Here is a 24,743-nt window from a genome sequence, read left to right as displayed (position 1 = left end):
CAAAGAAGAAATGGCTACTACTTATCATTGGAAATGTAACTAAAAACAAAGCTTTTACTAATTCTATAGCAGTTTGGGAAGGAGATGGGTCTCGGAAACCAGAACTGGATTTCTCGAGGTGTCCACAGTGACTAACGATGGTGTTCAGACCCTCTTGGCTGACTAGCTAAAATCCAGATGTGGACCATACCCAGTGCCACATCTTAAGACTTCTGGGCCTGAACAAGCCGCTCGGAGGCTGCTGGCTCAGCAGACACAGGCTCCCCAGCATCAACCCTTGGGCTGCTGGCAGCATTAAGCCAGAACACCTGGCTTTCTGATTCTAAGTGAGTCCTTTCTTCCACAGTGCTGCCTCCTAGCAGCAAGTAGGCAGCAAACAAGAAGAAACAAAAATTCCTAGAAGCTCTGGCAAGAATGGTCATGTCAAAAAATCAGTTTTGTTCATGCTCTGAAAGGAGGGATGGTTGTGGGGCTAAAGGAAAAGAGTAGGGACACACCCTCCCAAGGATGGGAAGACCTCAGAGAGAAGGCATGATGGGACAGGGAACTGCTGGGGAAGAAGCCAGGTCAGTTACAGCTCTGCTTCCAGAAAATCAGGATGCCTGGAGGGAGATCGGCAGGCAGGTATCTATCCTTTGGGAACAGCCAAGGCAGTTGGGGGTGTACCAGTGGGGGTGGGATGGCACAGTACTCAGAGACCTTAGAGGAAGTGCAGACTTTACCATGGTGCCGGGTCTGATTCTGACCCCTGTGTCCTTCCCTATCATCTCAACCAGAAGCAGAGGGCCCAGCAGGGACTGCCCCAGGTGCCCGGTGCATCTGTGAGATTGACTGAGTGGTGTACAGCTCTGAATGAAGCCTAGAGACCGCCTGGTCACTCGCCCCTGACATCTCTGAAGGGAGATAAGCACTGCTAGGCAGGCACAGGGCTGAGGTGTGGGTGAGAAGAAGTCTTTCAGAAGACACAGAGGACCAAAATATTGTCTGAATCCTAACCACTGACCACACAGAGGCATCTCTGTCAATTCCTCAGGTCATATCCTGCAGTAGGGCTTTCTGTGTCCCAGTGTCACCAAGGCCTGGCCATCCCTAGACCTCATTCCACTCAGATGACTCGTGGAATTTCCACTCACCCCCAAATACACTGTGGATGCAGGAAGATCAGCAGTCCAAGGTCATCTTCATCTACATAATGAGCTCAAGGCTAGCCTGGGCTACATAAGACCCCTGTTTCAAAAAAGTAAAAGTAAAGAAAGACAAAAATGTTACACAGAGAAACAGGCTGGACAGTCTGTGACTGCTTCTTGTTTAGGCTGCTCAATTTGCCCCCTACAGAGCCTCTAAAATGAAACCAGTGGGGCTTGATGGGCCCAGGCAGGGACAAAGCCATTCCCAGGGGAAATCATATCCTGTGTCCTGGTGTCTAAGTATAGGGTCAAGCACTGAAAAGCTGAAGATAGAGTCAGTCTCTCTGTGTCTTTGTAGGTGGGGAGAGGTCCATTCTCTACTTCTAGGGAAAAGAGACTCTTCACTGTTTTCTCACCTTCAGATCCTCACTCATGTACATAGCAGAGGGGGACAGAGCCTTCTCCCGCCTGGGGAAAAGCTTGCATCCTGGGTAGATGAACAGAGGATATCTAAGCCAGACCTGGGAGACCATTAGTCCCACCCAAGAAGTAAAAGCTGAGGTGGTCTAGGGGCAAGTCACTGAACCTTTGTGCCACAGTTCCTTGTTTATAACAGAGGACAAGCTGTGAATAGCTGGCAACGGTGTCTCCCAATGCTTGGCCTTCACCAGACAGCAGCTATAATCAGAACCAGGGTGCCCAAGGTAACATGTCCTTTCCAGCACCAGAAGTGCAGTTGTGATGGGTGTTTTGATGGAGCACTGACCCAGTTGCTAGTGTGAGACTGGTGGGTAGCCTTCACTTGTCATCAGCCCTAGGGGGACTACCCCAGCTGCACAAAACACTCCACCCAAGGTTACTCAACTCCCAGGGCAGACCACATCTAGTGGCTGATCCCTGAAGGAAGTGTGTGAAAGCCAGGTCAAGATAACATTAGACTTTGCTGCCTCCCTACGGGGTCAGATGTGGACCCCAAAAGTACCACTCATTGAGCACCCTCCAAAACAAAGTCTCAGAGTTAGCTTCCAAGAAAGCCAGGCTGAGATGGTACTTTGTTTGGGCCTTAGTAAGGGAGAAGAGGACCCAGATTGAGGAGGAAAAGTTGGGGCCTAAATAAACAAGGCAATGGCACCCTGAATCTTCATCTCCTCTCGATGGCATGAGCAGTTTCATGAGAACAGAAGCTGTTCTACGTGAACAGTATCTTCTAAGAGCAATGAGCACCAGAGAATCTGGGAGCCCAAAAGCATCCCTGACAGAGCATCAGCGGCTTTCACCACGTGAGATGAAGTAAATCAGGCAGAAAAAGACGAATACCACACACTGTCACTCAGATATAAAAGTTTAAGGGTTGATTTCAAAGAAGCAGAGAACAGACCAGTGGTTACCAGAGCACAGCAGAGACTGGGTAGGGTGGGAAAGGATGGGCCAGGACTGGACAGAAGCGACATCTCATGTCTTACACACGAGGTGTGTAAGTATGTGTGTGTAAGTGTGTGTGTGTGTGTGTGTGATGACAATAGTTGAGGACAGATGACTAGATGTTTCCAGAGACCTAATAGGATCATGAAACACAAAGAAATGGCAGGAGTCTGAGGAATGGCAACACCAAGCCTCCCGACTTGCCTCCTGTCCTTTGTGCTGCAATGGTATGCTGTCTACTGTTTCATAAATACGCACAATCATATTTCCTCATGGACTAGAAAGAGCCACCGAAGAGTCCCAGAGAACACACAGGCACAGTGGGATGAGTACAAAGAAACAAGGCCTGTCTAGACACATAATGGAGCCAGATGCAGTAGCTGATGTCCATCGTCACAACACTCATGAAACTGAGACAGGAAGGTCACTGAGAGCTGTGGCCTAAGCGACAGAGCGAGACCCTGTCTCTAATTAATTAATTAATTAATTAATAATTAAAAGCAAAAACAACACACAGAGATACACCACAACATCCATGCAAAGTTCCAGAAGTACCCTTAGTGTTAAACTAACAAATAATCAAAACCAGGGCCAGCAAGACGGCTGCCTGCCAAGCCTGCCTCCAGGGCCCACACGGGAGAATAAGAACTGACCTCCATACACACACCATGGTTCCCACCCACCCCTCCCCCATTAATAAAAGTTTTAAAACCATTAAATAACCAGAAACTGGGTATCTTCGGACTCCAACAGCATTCACTGGCCGTGAAGGGGAAAAGTCAAACGCTCTGCCCAGAATCAGAAGCTCAAGAGACACCTTCAGTCTAGTTCAGGAAGGTACCTAGGCTAACAAACCAAACGTCAGTCTTTTTTGCTTCTAACTGGAGTTCTACTGACTGACAGTGAGACAACACCTCAGCTCCCTTTGGCAAACATGATGCGTCATGAAATAATATCCTACCTGGAAGCAAAAGTTAACCATGACTTAATACATTCCGAATCTCGTAAGTGCTATGAGACCTAGGGAGGGGAAAAGGCCTACGCAAACTGGTTAAAGGCAAGGGAGGGCTGCCTGGAGAAGCACACGGTCTGCTAAAACTTGCCTGCTGAGCCCTAAAAGGGAGGAATTTTCCTGCCACACAATCAGTCAGAGATAGACACTCCACCATCAAAGCAGCCACAGGGCAGACTCTCCCCTGGCGTGAGCTCCACAAACTCCACCCCTTCCCTACAAAGGTACACAGTAGTCCCGCCATCCCTTGCCCTTCTAGCTTCTGCCCAAATGCAATCTTCCCAGTGGAGACCTCACTTCATGACCCAGTTCAAAACAAGTAATGTCACCCACAGGACAAGGCTTCATCCTAATATTTCTCTCTCCCTAGGTCTTGGTCATTTCCTACTGCTTGCACTGTACTGACTGTCTATCCACGGCGTTTTCCCAAGGCCTAGCTCAGAGCACAGCCCCAGACGGGTGATCAATGCTTGGAGAATGAATGAATACGGAGTATGGGTTCAATTTCAGTGCTCTGATGGTGAACATAAATTATCACCCCTGAACAAATGGTTTTGTGCTGTGAGCTTTAACTTAAAAAACGGTAAGTTTAAAAGATCCACCACATCTCCAGCTAAATGTTATTTTCCAAGGTCGGGCTTTGCAAACAAGATGGGGCAGTTCACAGCAAGAAGGTGCTTTACGCTTAAAACAAGGCAAAACAAGGCGCTGGAGAGTCAGCTCAGCAGTTAAGAGCACTTGTTACTCTTCTAGAGGACCATGGTTCAATTCCCAGCACCCACGCAGGGGCTCACAACCATCTGTAATTCCAGTCCCAGGCAATCTGATGCCCTCTCCTGATTTCTACCAACATTAGGCATCCATGTGGTACACACACATACACACAGACAAAATACTCATGTACATAAAATAATAAAATAAATAAATCTAAGAAGAAACCACTTAACAGCAACCATGACCTCTGATTGCTGAGTGCCGTGAGTTCTAGTCCCCAGAACTGCTCACAGTAAACAGACCCCAGTACTATTATGGACTGCATATATGCCCATGGCCCATCTCCTTGGGCTTGTGACCCTCCTAAGGTCTCAGGACAAACCGGTTCTTTCGGAGAGCGGGGGAAAAAGCCAGCATCTTTCCCTCAAGGGCCTTCCCTGACCCAGCCCTCTTCTACTGGTGAAGCTACTATTTGGTAGGACTTAGACTTTGGAGAAATCATGAACCCATTACTCAAGAAGCCAAAAATGGAGAGAGGGGGGAAAAAATTAAAAGATGAAAAAAGCCACAGACTCCTAAGCACAGGCTGTCTTTCCAAGTCACCCTCCCATGAGACAGGCAACTGTTTTCAACAAAGGGATACAGCTACTTTCTCACTGCCTCCAAACCCCATGCAGAAATAAGAGTTGAAGCCAGTCGTCTATAAAGAGCCTGTGTGGTTTTTTTTTTAGAAGCAAGAATGAAATCTGCAACCTTGGGTAAAAGCCTCAGGAAGCACCTTCATCTTATTTCAGGCCACACCTGTGGGTATCACCTGCTGCTGGCTGGTGCCTGGGTGTAGACTGAGTCAAGAGGCACCTGGCTCAGTTGTTTTTGTGATCCTGCAGAATTAGCCCTCCTTGGATCTTACCCTGAGTTCCTGCTGCAGCAGATCCAAGGAGGGGCTAAAGATGTCCTTTTGGTACCAGCATCTAGGCAAAGATACGATGCTAGTACAGGTCTACCTGCAGAACCACCATACTGAACAGCAGACAAGAACAAAAGCCACACATTCCACACGCTTACACCATGTAGAACGATCATAAATTCGGCCCTAGGAAAAATGTTCCAATTCAAGTCCAGCTCAAGCCAGTCACTGCAAGAGGCTTGAGGTGGTACCTCAGGCCCCCCAAACATACAGCATTTCCCTTTGGTTGGTTGGTTGGTTGGTTGGTTGGTTTGATTTTTCAAGACAGGGTTTCTCTGTGTAGCCCTGGCTGTCCTAGAACTCATGCTATAAAGACCAGGCTGGCCTCAAACTCAGAGATCCTCTTGCCTCTGCCTCCAAAGTGCTGGAATCAAAGGCATGCGCCACCACCTCCCAGCTTCACTTCCCTTTTTTGAGGGCAGTTATGAATAATCCCAACCTGCTTCGCTCTGCACACACCAGTAACTCCCGTATGCAAAGGCTGCCTTCTGCCCACAGCTGCTCTCAAGTTTGTAAAGGAGCAGAAGTAGCTGAAAGAGGAAGGAGAAAACAATAGCCGGCCACTTCGAGATCAGCCATAGCATCCTGGTGCGGACACCATCACTCCACTGCAGGCAACTTCAAAGCGTCTTACTTACCAAAGTAGTCCGCTTTGGGGTGAGCATCCATCTCTCGCTCCAGACGCTGGGTGAGGGCTTCTAATTTCAGTTCCGCAGTGGAGGGTCCAAGCTCAGGGCCTGGTGCAAGGGTCTGGCAGGGCAACCTCACCCTGGAGGGGGTGGGGCTCTCTGGGAGCACAGGTCCCAGGCTACTGTCAGTGGACCAGCTGGGAGGACTCTCTTTACAAGATAAGTCAGACGGAGTGGACATTCCCGGATGGACATTACTGGTGGGGCTGGGCTTGGGACTAGTGCCAGACTCCACACATCCAAGCTTAGGATCCAGCCCAGTGTTCACACCTGTCTGGGCACTGTCCTTGCCAGTTGCTGAGGATAATGGAGCAGAAACAGAGAGGTAAGACTCGGGCCCATGCTGGAGCCAAGGCTGAGTGTCCACAAGGGGTTTGGAGACCCTGCCTGAGGCCTCATATCCCAGACCTGAATCTCTTCTGGGACAAGCTCCTTGGCTAGTGCTGCTAAGGACCGTCGGTGCTGAAACGGTTGTGCCCTTGGCTTGAGCTGAGGTCCCATTCTCCAAGCCCATGGAAGAAAAGCCGAGGTTCACCCGCTGAGAAGAGGCAGTGGACCAAAGGCCTGTTGGCTTCTCACTGCTATGGCCACCCATGCCACCGTCTTGGCCACTGATGCCACTTTCAAAAGACCTGCCAGAGCACATGGAGAGCTGTGGCTGGTAAGGGTGACGGTCCCCACAGGATCTGGGCAACTGGGAATCATTCCCTGGGCAACCAGGCCATCCGCTCCCTACACTCAGACTCACGCTGCTAGGGGACTCTGGTTTATCACCCCACTGTGGGCTTGCCAAAGACAAATTGTCATAATAGTCTCCGTGAGTGAGGCAGGAAGGGTCTTCACAGGGACCCAGACCGTGTAAAGCAGGTCTCTGGGAACTCACAGGCCCCTCCCTGGAAGCACAGTTCTGACTGCCAGGTCTTGCACCATGAGCAGATGGCCTGGTCCTCTGCTCCTGAGATGGGTATGAGGGCTGCACGGCCGCAGAAGTGGTAGCTAATCCAGGTGCCACTGTTGGCACAGCCAGAGGAGGCTTAGCCGCCCCATCTGCAGCCAGCTTGGTGCTCACACTCTGACGGTTCCCACCGTTGACAGGGCTTCTGACTGCCCTAGGTAGGGCCTCCTCCTGTAGAAGCTGCTGCTGCTGCTGCTGTTGGAGGTGGATTTTGGCCATCTTGGTCGCGAACACCCTTCGAGTTTCCTCAAACTCTGGGTTGTTGCCAGCACCCTTGTCCACCCGGAAGAGCCCATCCTTGGAGGCCTCATACATGTTCAGGTCCTCGATGAACTTGCTGGCCTCAAGGCCCAGATCATCGTATTTGTCCATGTTGTGGATCACTGTCCGGGGCCTAGCCCTGGTACAAGGGGTGTATGGGGTGGGGGAGATTTGGGTGCCCGCTGAGGTTTCAGGTCCAGCCCAAGGCAGATAGAGATTCCCACCTGCTCAGCGAGAAGGTCATGACTCCAAAACTTAACAGTCCAGCCAAAGTTGAGGCCTTCAGGCCGGCGGGGCTAAGTTTACTTTCAGACTTCTTTTTTTCCCCTGGGGAGCGTCCACGTGGGGGCAGAGTAGCCTTCAGTCCGTGCCCGGCCTGCTTAGAAAAGTTCCCTTCTCCAAGTCACAAAACCCCAAAACAGGCGAAAGAAGACAGAGAACGTACACAGAAAACAGAAACTCACATCCACGTCCGTCCGGCAACCGAACTTGCAAACGCGCTGGCCAGCCCCTGGCCTGGGGCGGGCGGCCGGATCCAGCAGAGCTCACTGCAGCCGCGGCGCGCGGCCCATTGTCCGATGGCGGCGGCCGGCGGCGGGACGCGGAAGTGAGCGCGCGGGGAGTCACTCTCCGGAGCTCGCCGGCCGGCTGCGCCCGCCCCGGGCCGCGCAGGGGCGCGGGCGGAGGCGTGGAGGGCGGGACCGGGCGGGGCGCGGGCGCCCCCTGCAGGCCAGTGATGCGCACGCCGGGCTTTGGCGGCCCTCGCTGGGCACCGGGAGGGAGTTGCGATCTCCCGCCCTACTTTTGCCGCTGCCGGATAGTCGAGGGTGCGCCGAGCCTCCCTCGGGTCCCCTTGAGTGTATCGCACGGGCTCCACCCCTGGCAGCGCTGCGGGAGTCTCCAGGGAGGGAACAAGGTGTCCGGAGTTCGGTGTCCAGGCCCCTGGCTGCTTGAAGCGTCGTTTCCCCGATGACTTCAGGCTCTCAGGAGCCCAGCTGCAAAAAACTTTGTTGCTGTAGCCGGGTCTCTTTGCAGAGAGGCTGAGGCAAAGCAGGACAAGAGCCCCAGAGGTCCACACAACCAGCAAAGCAAAGAAGGAGGCCCAGTTCTTCTGAAAGAAAGAAAAGGGGGGGGAGGGGGCGGGGATTAAAGTGATCCCTCGGAGCGCATTTGTGTTGGACGTCCTAAGTGTGCCCAGAGAGACTTGTCGTTTCTTACTGGGTTTCTTGAACCTCAAGCTGGTCCTCACCACCCCAGGTTGCCATGGCTCGCAATAACATACATAGCTCCTAGGTGACCGGGGAAAGTCCCACACAGCCGCCAGCATGATCTAAAACAAATCCCAGGCCTGTCACTCTTGAACTTCAACCCTCAGGCTTACTCGGGACTTACTTTGAAAACATGACTTCACTTCTACAAACAGGCATGACTGCTCCACCTACCCTCAGGTGGATGGAATTTCCTAGTGCCTGCATAGAGCCTGGTGTCTCTTCTTTCCTCCCCAGCTAAAATCACCTCCCCATAAACTTACTCCAACCTACAACCTATTTATTTCCTGCTTGGTTTTGAACACTATTTAAATCCAGGGAACTGAAGTCACTAACCTGCAGACTTACCCCCACCCCCCTCCACCCCATCCCCCATCTACTTTAAATGTTTCCAGGTCTCTCCTTATACTACCTAATGAGATGTAAACGTTATGCAAACAGTTCTTAGCATTTTTCTTTGTTTTGGTTTTGTTGTTGTTTTTCAGGAATCATGGCAAGAAAATGAAATCTGTACGTGTTTAACACAAACACATTTTTTTTTCTGAGTATTTTCCACCCTTGTTTAAATGCGGAGCTCTAGGTATGGAGGGTCAACTCGAGCTGTTGGTCTGCATATGGAAATGCTTATATTCTTATATTCTCTAAACACAAGAATGGTTCACTGACCTGCAGACTCTGAACGTCCAGGATATCTGTTGAAAACGAAGAGTCCCAGGCTCCAGCCCCAAGCTACTAACCCCAGATTTGCATTTTATAGCATCCGTGGGATGGGAAGACTATTTGCGCGATAAAATCTGCTGAATGAGTACTGCTACAAAGCAGTATACTAATATTAGGTTTCAATGAGTTATTTTATTTTTTAAATTATGTGTATATGTGTGTGGGGGTGGGAGAGAGAGAGAAAGAGAGCAGATGTTCTTGTAGACCAGAGAGAGAATCAGAAACCCCAGAAATAGAGTTACAGGTGGTTCTCCATGTAAGTACTGGGAACTGAACTCCATCCAGTCCTATGCAAGAGCAATATGTGTTCTTTACTGAAGAGGCATCTCTCCAGCCCAGGATTAAATGTCTTTATTCCAAAACCATCTCCCATATCTAGAGCTACAACCAGTGATAAAACACTTGCTAGGCATACTCGAAGACCTGGGTTCCATCCCCAAAACAACCACAGTAGTAATGACAGCAGCTTATAAAGATGGCGTCCTATATACCATCATGCGAGTGATCCTGAGAAGTGCTGGAAATGGGCTGGGGAGATGGGTCAGTAGTTAAGAGCACTAGCTGTTATTCCAGAGGACCTGGGTTTGATTCCCAGCACCCACCTGGTGGCTCACAACTGCTCCACCACCCTCTTCTGGTCTCTCTAGGCACTGCATGCATGTGAAACAGACACACTTGTGAGCAAAACACCCATACACAATGTTCAAAATGGCCAGGAGGCTGTGAATGTTTTACTGCTGCTGTTCAATACTGATGAGATCAAAACAATTCCAGTTCTGCACACGGAATTATTTATTTAATTAATGCCACATTTATGTGCCAAATTAATGTGGCATTTATTTAATGCCACAATTATTTAATATAGGACACTTTTGTCTGTTTCATGTATTTGAAAACATATGCTGACTAGTATCTCAAAAGATGCCTTCAGGCCTTGTAGGATGGCTCAGGGGGTAAAGGTACTTGCTGCCAAGCCTGGTGACCTGAGTTTGATTTCCAGAAACTCTACAGTAGCTCCGACTCCTCCAGCATACAGACATTAAATGAAAGGATGAATTAATGGATGGATGGGTGGGTGGATGGATGGGTGGATATGTTTTTAAATTTATTTATTCCTGCCTATCAGTTGTTTAAAAAGCAAAATATTTCTAGATCTGGTGGTGTACTCCTAGTTACTCAAGAGAGTAAGCTAGGAGAGTCGTAAGTCTGAGGCCTGTCTGGACTAAAAAGTAAGTTCAAGGTAGCACAGAGAACTTAGTGAGATTCTGTCTCAAAATTAAAAAAAAAAAAAGAAAAGAAAAGAAAAGAGGGCTGAGTGCTGGAGACCTGTCTTGGTGGAAAATCATTTGATCATTTGCCTATCATAGGCAAGGTCCTAAGTTTAATCATCAGTACTACAAAAATCAGAAACTGAAAACATATCGTAGGTAGCAGAGCCTATTTCAAAGCTGGCAGGAATGACCTAGTGAGTAGGGCCTGTGGGGAAAGCAATGTTAATATGGAAGGAAGAGGAGTGTGGGGAGACATCCTGCAGAGATTGGGCCTGAACTCCAATGCACTCTCCTGCCCAGTAATAGAGAGGAAGGATTTTGAGCAAGCAATGAGCTAGTAAGGACAATGACACTGAGATCTTATTAATAGAATGGAAGCCCTTCTAATAGCCTGGATTTTTTTTTTCCAGTAGAGTAGGAAGTGAGTGGGTAGCTGAAATCACGGAAGTGCCTGTTGGAAACCAGCCATCTTGTGGAGCAAGAGTGGGTGGCCCAGAAGACAGTCAGGTCCTCTGAGCTCCTCAGCCCCACCTGGAGTCTCTGGACATAAAGTTCACCAAAGTTGAGTTCTCTGTGAGAGCTTGTATTGCTCTAACTCAATCCATTTGATTGGTAAGAGGGAGAGCTGGACCAGCTAATCAGGACCAGCTTTGGCCAGCTAGGAGCAGTGCACCAATCATAGGCATTTCCTCTGCCTCGAAATCTCTTCCCAAGATAAGCAATTTCCAGGTCCCACTTAAGCCCATTTCCTGGGGAAGTGCATCCCAGCACCCTCTCTGATACACAGGGAACTTCTTCCTTATTGGTTGTTTTTGTCAGTCTCCTCATTAAAATGCAAACCTTGCCAACCACACCTTTGCTTCACTATTGTACCCCAAGGAACTCAGACTAGTACCTCATACATGACAGTCACTGGACACCCCCACCCCAAAAGGTACTCACAGTAGAAAAGGGACCACAGCTTTTGCCACCTACAGGTAGAAAAAATTAACTGGTTACTCAAACTTATAGAAACAAACAAATAAATAAAAGCCATATTGTTATCCTTGTAAGCATATGCATCTCTTGTCTGCAATCCTCCTGTAAAATTTAACTGATTATCTTGTAACCAAACATTTGATCCAAAACATATTTCATGAATGTTAATGAGGCATGGTTTACTCAGGAGTATGACTTTAGCCAGATGTGGTGGTCTGTGCCTGTACGCCTAGAACTTGGGAGCTAGAAGCGGGAAGATCAGGAGTTGAAGGTCATCCCCTAGTAAGAGTGTTTGAGTCCTACCTGGGCCATAGGAGACTTTTGTCTCACAAAACAAAAGCAACCACAAAAAAGAAAGGCTATGAGACAACATGATCTCATATACGTGTGTGTGCATTTTAATATAAAATATATTTTAAAATATCTATTCACGGGCTGCTGACTGCTCTTCCAGAGGTCCTGAGTTCAATTCCTAGCAACCACATGGTGGCTCATAACCATCTGCAATGGGGTCTGATGCCCTCTCCTGGTGTATCTGAAGGGAACAATGGTGTACTTATATACATAAAATAAATAAATCATTTTTAAAAATATCTATTTACAAACTAGGTGGGTAATTTTAGCACTCAGAAAGCTGGGCAGAACAATCTGCAAGAGTTTGAGGCTAGCCTGAGCTAAATAGTGAGTTCCAGGTCAGTCTGGGCTTGCATGAGACCCTGTCTCAAAAATGCAGGAAGGTTTAGGATGTAGTTCAGAGGGACAGTGCTTGCCTGGCATGTGTGACTCTTGGTTTGAGCCCTGAACTAAAAATAAATAAATAAATAAATAAATAAACAAAACTGTTTACGTGAAGACATATATGTTTTAAATATAGGCTTCTGTAAAGAATTATAGACTCAGGGTCATCTGAAAACTCAAGTCCAGTAGCCTCCAGGCATGACACTATGTTCATGGAGCTACCCGACCCATGAGGCAAAGATCCTCTGGCTTGACTAGAGTCCTGCTTACTTTTCAGTGAACTGAAAGGGCCTTTCTACGGCTTTTGCTTGGCTATAGGAAATGTCCCTGTGCACAATGCTGTGTGTGTCCCAAAGTATGTCCCACTGCAGGGACGGCTCTGAATAGAATCTTTATATTTCAGCTGAGAAGATGGATGGAAGAATTAGCCACCAAGGTTCCTTTGAGCTCTTTCCATCCCACTGATGCCCAGAGCAGGCCAGGAAGTGCTGGCTGCTCCAAGTCTGCTTCCTGAACCTCAGGCCTCTCTGGCCCCAAGCCTCCCTGAGGAACAGTCCCCTGAATGGAGAAAAGCAGCTGCCTTGAAGGTCTTTTCCTGCTGCCTGTAATGAACCTTTGTTTCATCATTTTCTGCCCTGGAACTCTGCCAGGTGAGACCCAGAATCTGGGACTGTGACCTTACTCAGTGTGTGTGTGTGTGTGTGTGTGTGTGTGTGTGTGTGTGTGGTGTGTGTGGCCTATGCCAGGCCAAAAAAACTCTACTCCTACCTAGTCTAGCCTAGTACTGTCTACTGCAGCACACAGGTACACTTGCTGGAGTCATGTGCCTGGTCACATGTTCATGTTCATATGGCCGAGAATGCCTAACAACCATCAACCCTCCCAAAAAGCAACAGCAGGTATTGAACAAGACAGTGAGCTGGCTCTGGGTTGGCCCCTGTCTCAGACTTACTTTTCCTTTTTTAAAATATTACTCACTAAAGCTAAGGGGTTGACTCAGCATGAGGACCTAAGTTTGCACTCCCAAACCCATGTAAAATGCCAGGCATACTTGTGATCCCAACTATGAAGTGGTACATCCCTGACGCTACAGCCAGACAGCCTAGCCTATTCGATGAGCTCTAGGTCAATGAGAGACTCTGTTTCAAAAAGCTAGGTAGATGGCTCATAAGGCTGAACTCTGGCCTCCATACCTACGTGCACACACACACACACACACAATAATAATACACCAGCATGACGCCAACTTCACAAATGAGCACACAGGCCACAGCCAACAGTGCCCTCTGCAGAGCCAGGCATCATCACCTTCCCAAAGTATGTGGAGGCATGGTTATCTTTTTTGTTTGATTTTGGTCATGGTGTGTTATTACAGAACTAACAACCCCATTAAGACACCCTGTATAAGCCAAGCTATGGGATAGACACCTACCCTGTAAGGAAATGGATTTATTGGGGTAGTAACTACATTTTCAACTTCTGATACTTTTCATACAAGGGGCTTTGTTGGGAACATAATTCCACCATTGGCAGAGAAGCACTGTGTTCTCAGCAACTCCACAATCGTAAGCTTTTTTGTAGTCTTGCCTGTCCTGGAACTCACTCTGTAGACCAGGCTGGCCTCAAACTCAAGAAGTCTCCCTGCCTCTGTCTCCTGGAGTCCTGGTATAAAGGACATACACCACTATCACCCTGCTCATCCTGTTTTTAAAACAAAAATTTTATAAGTTCCCTGCTTCTGGCTTTTTTTTTTTTTTTTTTTTTTTTTTGCACTGAACAATAATTTCAGAAATATCACATTGTTCTACCTGCAGCTGTTATTTCTCTCCTTGGTTGACTTAGGAATCATTCAACAATTTCCTCCTCACAGACGTGGGTGGATGATTTACAACGAGGTCTCCCTGTGTCCTGGAGAGTTTTATGTCAACTTGACATAAGCTAGAGAGTCATCTGAAAGGAGGGAACCTCAATCCAGAAAATGTCTGTCATTTTCTTAATTAGTGATTGATGGGGACACTGTTGGTAGTGCTATCCCTGGGCTGGTGAGCCTAGGTTCTATAATAAAGCAGGCTGAGCAAGCCATTCTGGGTAAGCCAGTAAACAGAACCCAACCAATGCCTCTGCATCACCAGTTCCTGCCTCCAAGTTCCTGTGCTGTTTGAGTTCCTGTTCTGACTTCCTTCAGTGATGGAATATAATGTAGAAGTGTGAACCAAATAAACCCTTCCCTCCCCAACTTGCTTTTGGTCATGGTGTGTGATTACAGTACTAACAACCCCATTAAAATACCCTGTATAAGCCAAGCTATGGGTAGACGCCTACTCTGTAAGGAACACAGACAACCCATACTTCAACAGCTTTATGAGTTTTGACTTTAAAATGGATTTATTGGGGTAGTAACTACATTTTCAACTTCTGAGACTTTCCATACAAGGGGCTTTGTTGGGAACATAATTCCACCATTGGCAGAGAAGCACTGTGTTCCCAGCAACTCCACCATGCGGCAGAAAGAACTCCGACTCTTTCTGAACACATAGGATTTCCCTCATCTCATCCCTCTCGTGGATGTTAAGAAGCATGAATCTTAACTGCTAACAGGCCACTGGCACCTACTGTATTCCTTCAGCCAGCCCAGCAAGAAGCTCCACGGCTTGCTTCTTTGATAAGGAAACCGGTGTTGGTGGGAAAACACGCTTGCCTAAAGCCCACAGCCTAGAAGTAGTGAATCTGAGACTTGAATCCAGGTAGGCTGGCTACCCCAGCTTTCAAAATGTAGTCATCTGAATGGCTGTGTAGCAATGGAGGTCCTTGCCCCCACACACACCTACCTCCAGATTGTGTTGAGAAGGTTTAATTTTCTGGAGGCCACCCAACCCTCCTTGATCTAAGTGCCTCAAGGCTCCTCCCCGAGCTGTGGGGTCATCGGTCCTGACTGACCTTCTCTCCAGTTGATAGACAGGCCTGATAGCACTGGCTGCCTCCTCCTCATGACTGCACCTGATTGGAAACTGACATAACTTAAGTTGGATAGGGCCGGAACCGACAGACCCCTTGGCCCACTGTAGACCCTGGTCCCACTGTGGGCTAACCCCTTGATGCCTGGCTGTTGTGTTTGTGCCTGTAATAAGAACCTGAAGTCTACTGCTAGCAGCCTTTCCAGAGATCTGGGGGAGAGAAATTAAAGCAGGAATGGACTTATTTAGTTTAGGTCAATATGGGAAGGAAGAATGTTACAAGATATAGAAAGGGTCAAAAGCAGCTATGAAACAAGACTCCATGGTCTCCCAGGAGATAGATTTTCATGGACCCAGAGCTAAAGCCCTCTTCACCACTAGCACACAGCATAGGCTCTCTCTTTCTCTCTCTCTTTCTCTCTCTCTTTCTCTCTCTCTCTTTCTCTCTCTCTCTCTCTCTCTCTCTCTCTCTCTCTCTCTCTCTCTCTCTCTCTCTCTGGTTTTCTGAGATAAGGCTTCTTCATGTAGCCTGGGCTGTCCTGGAACTCATTTTGTATACAAGGCTGACATCAAACTCAGAGATCTGCCTGCCTCTTTCTCCCAAGTGCTGGGATTAAAGGCATGTGCCACCACAGCCAGTGAAATTTTAATTCTTTGGGGCCCCTTGTACACTGTTACAGACCTATCACCAGAGCTGTGCTGAGTCAGCTTGCTGGTGCTCCTAGACAGAGCATGCTACAGCTGGCCCTTGGAGAGAGCTACAAGAAGCCTGCTAACCACAGGGACTTTGTCCTAGAATTCCTGAAATAACAGTTCACAGGCTCACTGGCTGTCCTGAAACTCAAAATGTTGACCAGGCTAGCCTTGAACTCATAGAGATCCTCCTGAGAACTCAGATAAAAGGTATGAACCATCACACCTGGCTTCTGACCTAACTTTTCTTAGAAAACATTCCAGTTAAAAAATATGAATGAGAGTTAGAGACATGACTCAGTGGTTAAGAACCCTGGTTGCTCTTATAGAGGACCCAGGTTAAATTCCCAGCATCCTCATGACTCGCAACCATCCATAAGTCCAGTTTCAGGGGATCTAATGCTCTCTTTAGACTTCCATGGGCACAGGCAAAAACCCTTACACAAAGAATTATGGAAAGCCTACACAACGAGTTCTGGGACAACCAAAGCTACACAGAAAGACCCTGTCTCAAAAATAAAAAGAATTATGAAAGGTAAGCTAAACATAGTGGATTTTTACTTAATCCAGCACTTAGAAGGTAGAAACAGCTGGATGGGAAACTGAGGTCAGAAGGGGATGAAGTAAGACCCCATCTTAGAGAGAGAGGAAAGAGAAGAGAGGAGAGGAGAGGAGAGGAGAGGAGAGGAGAGGAGAGGAGAGGAGAGGAGAGGAGAGGAGAGGAGAGGAGAGGAGAGGAGAGGAGAGGAGGGAAAGAAACTGTTACTGCTGAGAAAAGATTCATAATTAAGACAAATGGAGGGGTTTTATTATAGAACAAAAGTACTCCACTCACAAAAAAGTGCATACTTCTCAAGAGAAGGTTACCTCCCCAAGGATTTTGGATAGTTCACCCAGCAAGGAAGAACTGGTTATGAGTTCAAGCACAGAAAAAGACAGGGAATTCCAGGAGTGGGTCTGGGTTACCTAGAGTGAGGTTTTACTTCCTTTTTCTGTTTTATTCTGTTTACTGGATGTGTTGTGGTGTCAGGTACGTACATGATGCGAGCAGGCAATCCTGCAAGGCAGATGTGGAATGCCACTCTGGCAAAGCAGAGGACAGCTGGTGGTCTTCTTGGTTGGTTGCATTGGTCCTAGCAGCTCCTGGGTGGTCTTGTTTTTCTGTTTTGGTGGTTGGTCACATGCTGTCCTGCCAGCTCTTTCAAAGAGCCAAGCTGCTGTGCAGTGTGGGTTGAGGTCCAGCTTACCTCAGAGCAAAGTCATCCTTTCTCACATGTGTATGAAGTGATGCTCAAGAACCGAAGGGGGTGAAGCTTCAAGCCCCAGAAGGCAGAACTGGGAACAAGACAGCACTTCACTTTCAAGCTTTTATCCAGCACCTCCTGAGGGCTGTGTCTGTCACCATGGCAAGGCAGATCACTGCTGCCCCAGATAACAGAAGCAGGAGCAAATCGAACTGCTGAGAGGAAAATGTCACTCTGTGGCTGCATCAAGGAAGAAAGGATACACTTCTCAGGGACAGCAGGCAGGGGGGACAAGGCATGGCTGAGGCACAGACAGTTGAGGGAAAACTCTGTGGAGGTGACATTTAAACCCGGAGCATGCCGGAGGCAAGGATGAAGCAAGGCAGGTGGGGGTTGGCTTTACACCTCTGGGGTTCCAGGTTCTTGTGTAATGAGATAAAGGATTATACAGTGACACAACTTTAACAGAAACAGAGACATTTCCAGGGTGGAACTGGCTGGCGCAGTTTAGTAGCTCAGAGAGTCCCACTGAACAGAGCTAGGGAATCTCATGTAATAGAGATATAGGCATAGTGTGGGTTTCTCCTCGGATGCTGTATCTGTGTACGTCATTGTACAAACAACTTCATGCATTACAGGTCTCATGGGACTGTTCTGTCTAATACATGGAGTAGGGGGAGCACTGTGCACAACGGCAAGAGGACTGTTCTAATACATGGAGTAGGGGGAGCACTGTATACAACTGTAGGAGGACTGTTCTGTCTAATACATGGAGTAGGGGGAGCACTGTATACAACTGCAGGAGGACTGTTCTGTCTAATATATGGAGTGAGGGGGGACAATCTGTTTGGTTATTACTCAAGCTCTAGACTGGACACTTACCTCACAGCTGGAACTTTATTAGTTCTCAAGAATTAGCTGTCCCCTGCACCAGGCATACAGTGTGAGGCACATTTCTTTGAGAAAAACCAAAATCACCATATACCTTCTCTTAAAGCAGGTCTGTTGCTGTGTGTCATATATGTAATGTGTGTGTGTGTGTGGTGTGTGCTATATAAGGAGAGTGATGTGTGGATGTATATTGTATAATGTATGTGTGTGTATGGTGTGTGTGCATGTGTTGTGTGGAGGGCTGTGTGTTTATATGTGAATGTGTAATTAGATGTATGTGGTATGTTCATATGTGGTTTGGTATCTACAATGTATAGGTGGTGCTGTATGTGTATATGAGTGTGGTATGGCACATGTATATGTTGACATGCAATGAGAACCAGAACACATAGAGGCACTCAAAGAAGTGACCCATTTCTACCTCGCATGAACAGTCTTCTCTACTTCCTTCAGAAGTAGAAATCTGGAAGGGTCCCCAGTTTTCCTGTGGGGCATCTCCATACCTTTCAAAAGTCCTTGTACTTTTGAAATTATTATCTACACAAACCAATACTTGTAAAGTATTATCTACACAAACCAGTATGTTGGTGTCATGGAAGATGGGGGATTGGGGATTAAAGAGCTAACCCTTGGTGCCAAGATCAGCACAAAGAACGTCTATATCACATCACTGTGGGACGGAGAATGGGATCTAAGCCAGAGCAGAGGGCTGGTAGCCCAGTTTGGCAGACAGCAAAGGACTCTGATTGTACAGCTATTTCAGACCACAGTCAGCGGCTCTCACAGATTTAGAAGGTACATGGCTGTCAGTCAGGAGGTGTTTGTTAAGCACTGTCAGCAGAGCCTTTAGATACAAGATAACTAAAGACATTGATAAGCAAAACTTAGAAAATTAAGAATGGTCACATGGCAGGACTGGCACCTCTTCTCTAGTTCAGGGGTGAAGTCTCCCCCTTCAGGCAGCACTGTTTCTGGGAGCAGCTGCCTACCTCCATTCAAACTGGCTGACCTCTTATGACTCAAGTCTTGCCAAGAGGAAGTAGGCAGAAGGACTACGTGCAATTTGAGATCTAGTTCTCAATCTCCTTCTAGATTTCCATCTTCCCGCTTCTTGGTAGGCCTCTCCAATGTCTTCAGCAACCTCAAAAGCCAGAGTTGTTTGCAGATGGTAGATGCTAGGACTCCACCTGCTCTAGCATGCTGGGATTCATGGAGTGGAGTCCCTTACCCCATCCCCTCCTCCAGAGTTAGACTGTCAGGAATGATACTTGCCGTGTGAGACACTGCAGTTAAGCATTGGGTTATGATGCCAATGCTTTATTTTTATTTGTGTGTGTGTGTGTGTGTGTGTGTACAGGTGACCTCAGAGGCTACAATCTGGATCCCTGAAACTAAAGTCACAGGTAGTTGTGCCACTTGACATCAGTGCTAGGAATCAAACAGAAGTTCACTGCAAGAGCAGCAAGCTTGTTAACCACTGAACCAGCTCTCTAGGCCACAGATACCAACATTTTAAAAAAAGATTTATTTGTTTTATGTATATAAGTACACTGTCTCTGTCTTCAGACACACCAGAAGAGGACATCAGATCCCATTACAGATGGTTGTTTACAGATGGTTGTGAGCCACCATGTGGTTGCTTAGAAATTGAACTCAGGACCTCTAGAAGATCAATCAGTGCTCTTAACCTCTGAGCCATCTCTCCAGCCCAGATACCAACTTTCTAAGACTGAGGATGACTGACTGACAATGGAGGCACTAGTGAACTGCTAGGTAGTGCAGCTAAGGAGTCACAAGACCTAATGCAGTAACCACTGCCTAGATGCCAAGAGCTGATGTCTAGATGTTTGTACTTAAAGACTGACAGAAAGCTATTTCCTGGAAACAGTAGTTACTGACATCTAAGTTGACTACTAACGATGGGAACACTGGGTAACACTTATGCTCCCAGTGTTCAGCTCAGTCTGTGTGGCCTTTAATATGGTGGAGAGTTCTGCCCAATGCCTCTTGACAAAACCCCTCTGGCCTTTACTAGTAGAAAGGACTTGTCCTTACTCTTGAAGAGTGACTTCGTGGGGGTGGGGGAAACCTACCTCCTCTTTCCAGTGGTGCCACCAACACTCTCATCCCAACCTATATGTCCCAATATGCCTATGAAAGGAGACGCCTCTCTTAGGATCCCATCTCCTAATTCTAGGGCAGGCCATGCCTAAGGAAGCCCGGATAGGCTCTTCAATATCTGTAGAAAGGATGTCCTAGGGAAATTTCTAGAAACATTGTTAGCAGGCCTCATCCAACTTTTCTGTTTCTCCTTCCACAAACTGTTCTCAGTATGTGCAGCCAAGCTACAGTTACTTCCTGATGTCTGAGTCCTGGTGACAGTGCTCAGGGGAAACTTATTTTGTCTGTTGTGGGTAATGACTTCTCAGATAGACGAGTCTCAGGTTCATGTGTGCCAAGCTAGATTGTTTGTCAACAGTAACCAACTTTCCCAGTCGCAGGTTTGGAAATGTCCACTCAGTTCTTCCTAGGGTAGCTTGGGAACATGAGAGAAGCCAGACATTAGGTCTGCCTTGGGAAACCCAGGTGGGGTTCAGGCTGGCTCTATAAAGCAGTGGAGCAAGTTGGAAATATGCCTTCTAAGTACAGTCTTGAGCAAGGCTCTTTGTGTGATAAAGACTGGCCTGTTATGGCCACAGACACCCTTGCTGCAGCTGTCAAGAGGTTTCAGAGTCCACAGCATCTCGACACTAAGTGCCTACTGGCTTAGCTGTGCTCTTCCAGAAGCTGAACAAAAACTGGAATTTAGGTTCAGGGCGTGTGGGTCAGGGATGTAAGTCAGAGGTGTGGAGTTCCAGCAGGCCTGGCCTCCTCCCCTAGGGCCTCATTACTCCTGCACCTATTTTTCTTCTCCAAGGATACAGGCACAGGTGAGGGGTCAACTTTGGGAAGTCAGACTTGGATCTGAGGCCTTTGTCTCAGGCCTGTCCTGTCCTCCGCTGCCTTACAGGGTCATCCCCACCCCCTCTACACTCCAGGAGGAATCCTCATCTCAGATTCCATTTTCTGAACTCATCAGCCTGGATATGAGCCATCGGCCTCCCACAAAGCAAGTGGCTGTTCTGCTTGCCCTTCTCCCTGGGCTCCCCTCCTCCTTCCCATGAGCTATATAGGGTGTGACGGATTCCCACTCTGCAGTCCTTCCACTCACCTCCCGAAGCAGCACAAGGATGCTGCAGAAGGTTCTGTAAGTGGGATATTTGTGGAGTGGGGATTTCAAGAGAGCTCATCACACTGCTGTGGTCTCAAGCTAGTCTAGTCACAACCTATGGAACAGGTCTTGACATGGGCTGAGCTTTCTGTCTGACCTCATCTATGTTCCTGATCACTAGATGGGCAGGAGGGCCTTGCTGACCACTGACACATGAGCACCTTCTACAAGATCACAAGGCTAGCCTAGAAGCCACCCTTTCTATTCGGACTTAGGCCCTACACCAATGCTGACTTCAAGTGCTGCCACTCTCTGGATTCAGTTTCACACAAAGGAAGAAATATTTTTTAACTGTACCCACATTCCCAGAGAGTTGGACACCCTGACACAGGAGATAAAGCAATACAAGGGCTCCTAACTCATGTGCACTGTCATCACACTGTACTTGTTTTTCTTCATTCATTTAGTGTCCCAGGAGGCTTCAGACATCTTCCTGCCTACGCTTCCCGATGCTGGGACTGCAGGTACGCACCACATTGAGCCGACTTCACATATTTATATCTTCTCTATTATTGAAATATTAGATGCCCTCTCATGAGAAAAAGAAAAAAGAAAATGCAAAATTGTAAACAGAAGGAAAGACCCTCATCAAGTGATTTGTCGGGGTGGAGAGACGGCTCAGTAGTTAAAAAGAACTCGCTGCTCTTACAGAGGACTTAGGGTCAGTTCCGGGAAACCATATAAGAAGGCTCACAACCGCCAGGCAGTGGTGGTGCACATCTTTAATCTCAGCACTTGGGAGGCAGAGGCAGGCTGATTTCTGAGTTCGAGGCCAGCCTGGTCTACAGAGTGAGTTCCAGGACAGCCAGGGCTACACAGAGAAACCCTGTCTCGAAAACCAAAACAAACAAACAAAAAAAAACAAAACAAAAAAAGAAGGCTCATAACCGCCTGTAACTGTCCTCTTCTGCCTTCTGGTACACATACATACACATAAATAGAAGTTTAAAAGTATGATGATGCTTCTCTGAAACCCCAGTACTCAGGAGGATGAGGCAGGAAGATTTGTCAGTTCCATGAAAACTTGGGCTGTAGAGCAAGGCTGACTGAAAAGGTTAGGATCACATTGTCTAGGAGAGAAAATTTCCATGTCACAATTATAAAATCTGTTTTAGCTGGCTGCCTTTTCTTCCACTGACTAGATGCTTGTATGTGAATGCCCTGTTCTCCGAAAGACTGTACACTAGCTGGGAGGAACGCCTGGGCCGTCTACCACCTCATTTAGTGTTTTGTTCTTGGAGTCAGTTTCATTTTCTTTGGCAGATGCCCACTCTGGCAGGATCCAAATAGGGCATAATTTTTCTTGCTCACAATTTCTCTTCATCTACTTCCCCAACACAAATAACCTTCATCCTCTTGGAGATTGAATCTCCCTGGAGCTAGCAACAACCTTTTTCCAGGCCCTGTAGAACCAAGCCCCAGGCTCTGTCCCAGTAGACAAGGCCAGGCTCAGGGCCTCTCACTGACCATCTGCCCTGGAGAGCAGGCACTTACAGCTGTGTTTCCCAGACTTAGAGACTAATTAGTTCCCCACTGAGGGAGTCCCAGACAAACTGCTGGAAAGGCTGGCATCTCATCACATTGTCACAGGCCAAGCTAGATGGGCATTTAGGTGACACAGCAGGACAGCATTAAGAGAAGCCAGATACGGGTTTACACCCTGCCTCTTCCTTGCTTTAACTTTGAAAACAAGGCAAATTACTGAGCTCTGAGTTTCTTCATATTCATGAGAATAATCCCTACTCTCTAGGGTTTGAATGGAAACTAACCAAGATAATAAGTTTCTGACTCAGATCACACCCCACCCCATGCGCTCCACAGGGAGCGATTTTCTGTCTAAATGTTCTACCGAGTCTATTGCTTCCTAGGAAGTACCAATGAGCCCATTTTCCCAAGTTTCATCCTCTTGGAGAGAATGTTCTCCAATGCCTAGTGTGTCAGCCCGGCAGCCTACAGACTTTACTGGTCCACTGTTTGGGGAAGGTAATGCCCAACTAAAGGAAGTCTACCCTTAGCTCAGCAAGGCCACTGAGCTTATTCCAAGAAAACACAACACAGAAAATAAACAAAACAAAACAACAACAATAAACAAAACATAAACCCCCTCACTTCAACCATCATGTGCTTCCTGTTTGTCATGGGACTGTCATTTGTGTCATGAGGATCCTCTTACAATACCTCCAGAGTTGTGGCCCTGCCTTCCCTTCTGGTCCCAATCTCTCTCAACTCTACTCACGGTATTGGGCCAAACTCACCCCAGGTAAGATGAAAACGAAGGAGAAAGGATTGGGTAGAAATTATGGTTCATACTATTCATTAATTCGATAGTTTTCAGACTTTGTTGTCCGTTAGGATCACTGGTAGCTTTTCTTTGAGACAGAGCCTCATGTAACCAAGGATGGCTTGAAACTCACCATCCTCACCCCTCAGCTTATCACATATTGGGATTACCAGTGTGTAATCTCTTTGGTAGAGTCTCTTTGGTAGAGTCGCCTTGCTTTTTTTTTTTTTGTATTGGAGATGGAACCTAGGACCTTACCATGCTAGGTCCTCATTTGTAAAAATTTTAAAAATCCTTTATGATAGCTACAATTAAGTTGGACTTTCTAGGCATTAAGACCAGGCACAGAATCAAGCTTAAGACCCTGTGCACAAGCCTCTCTCTCACTTGTGGGCCTGAGTGAGTACTGTCAGAAAGGAGTGTGAGCTGAAGGTGATGGACCACAGGAATTCCAGGGAGGTAGCACAGAGCCAGGGCCTGTGATGATAAAAGACGTTGGTCTCCTCCCAATTAACCCTTAGAACTGGAATATAGGGTTGTGCCAAGATCACAGGCATGTCTCAAACTGATATTTTGCAGGATATTTGTCCACACTGTAAACCCTGAGATTGTGTTATTTACTGGGGGAAAAAAAACCACTGTTTCTAGTTGTGGTGTGGCTCAGCCCTGGCACACACCTTTAATCCCTCTGGCTCGAATATAGGCACACCCCCAAACAACGATGGTAAAGTTAGTTTACAGAAGGAAGCACCTATGTTTGAAAGTGATGGCTAATTGAGTAGCAGACAAAGTAATGAATCAGAGAAAGATTTGACAGAATAGGATCTGCCGATCTCTGGAGGAGAGAGAAGGAAGGAATGCTACTTGAGAGAGAGAGCAGTGCAGAGAAAGGGAGGGAAGAAGGAGGCAGTTTTACTGGGAGAGTTTTACAGAGACAGGTTGAAGAGAGAACAAGGTAGACACAGGGGAAGACAGAAAAAAACAGAGAAGGAGAAGGAACCAGAAGATTAGAACAGATTGCTAGAGTTAGTTTAAGGTCAATTGATTCAGGAGAGGCAGAGAGAGAAGCCAGATTGAATCAGTCAGCTTGGGGAGGAGTTTGAGCCACAACAGCTGGGTTAAATCTGCCAGCCAGAGCTCAGACAGAACAGGAAAGGGTCTTAAAGGCTGAAGACTTTCTAGGCCTAAATTAGATTGTATGGAAGCTAGAAGCTTCCAGACTAGGCCTAGGTTAGCAGACTGAGGCAGTGAGCCTCTGAGAGGACAATCACTTCAGGAGAATAAAAG

The 24,743-nt window shown here is 47.4% G+C and overlaps 1 protein-coding gene across 2 annotated transcripts in view; it reads right to left on the bottom strand.

The window, feature by feature from the left end:
• The window catches only part of Limd1 (LIM domain containing 1), a 62,407-nt gene extending 54,194 nt beyond the window's left edge, over window positions 1–8,213 (bottom strand). The window contains exon 1 of one of the 2 annotated variants that reach the window (XM_076917685.1): window positions 5,881–8,213. In XM_076917685.1, coding sequence (XP_076773800.1) covers window positions 5,881–7,258 — 1,378 coding nt within the window. In that variant the 5' untranslated portion in view covers window positions 7,259–8,213. The remainder of the gene's footprint in view (window positions 1–5,880) is intronic. The other variant, XM_034484030.2, reaches the window with a different exon arrangement.
• Between the last annotated feature and the right edge of the window lie 16,530 nt (window positions 8,214–24,743).

Source organism: Arvicanthis niloticus, chromosome 21 (assembly GCF_011762505.2).
Source record: "Arvicanthis niloticus isolate mArvNil1 chromosome 21, mArvNil1.pat.X, whole genome shotgun sequence".
Lineage (NCBI taxonomy): Eukaryota > Metazoa > Chordata > Mammalia > Rodentia > Muridae > Arvicanthis > Arvicanthis niloticus.
The sequence above is the reverse complement of the archived record's forward strand: the minus strand, read 5'-3'. Positions and strand labels throughout refer to the sequence as shown.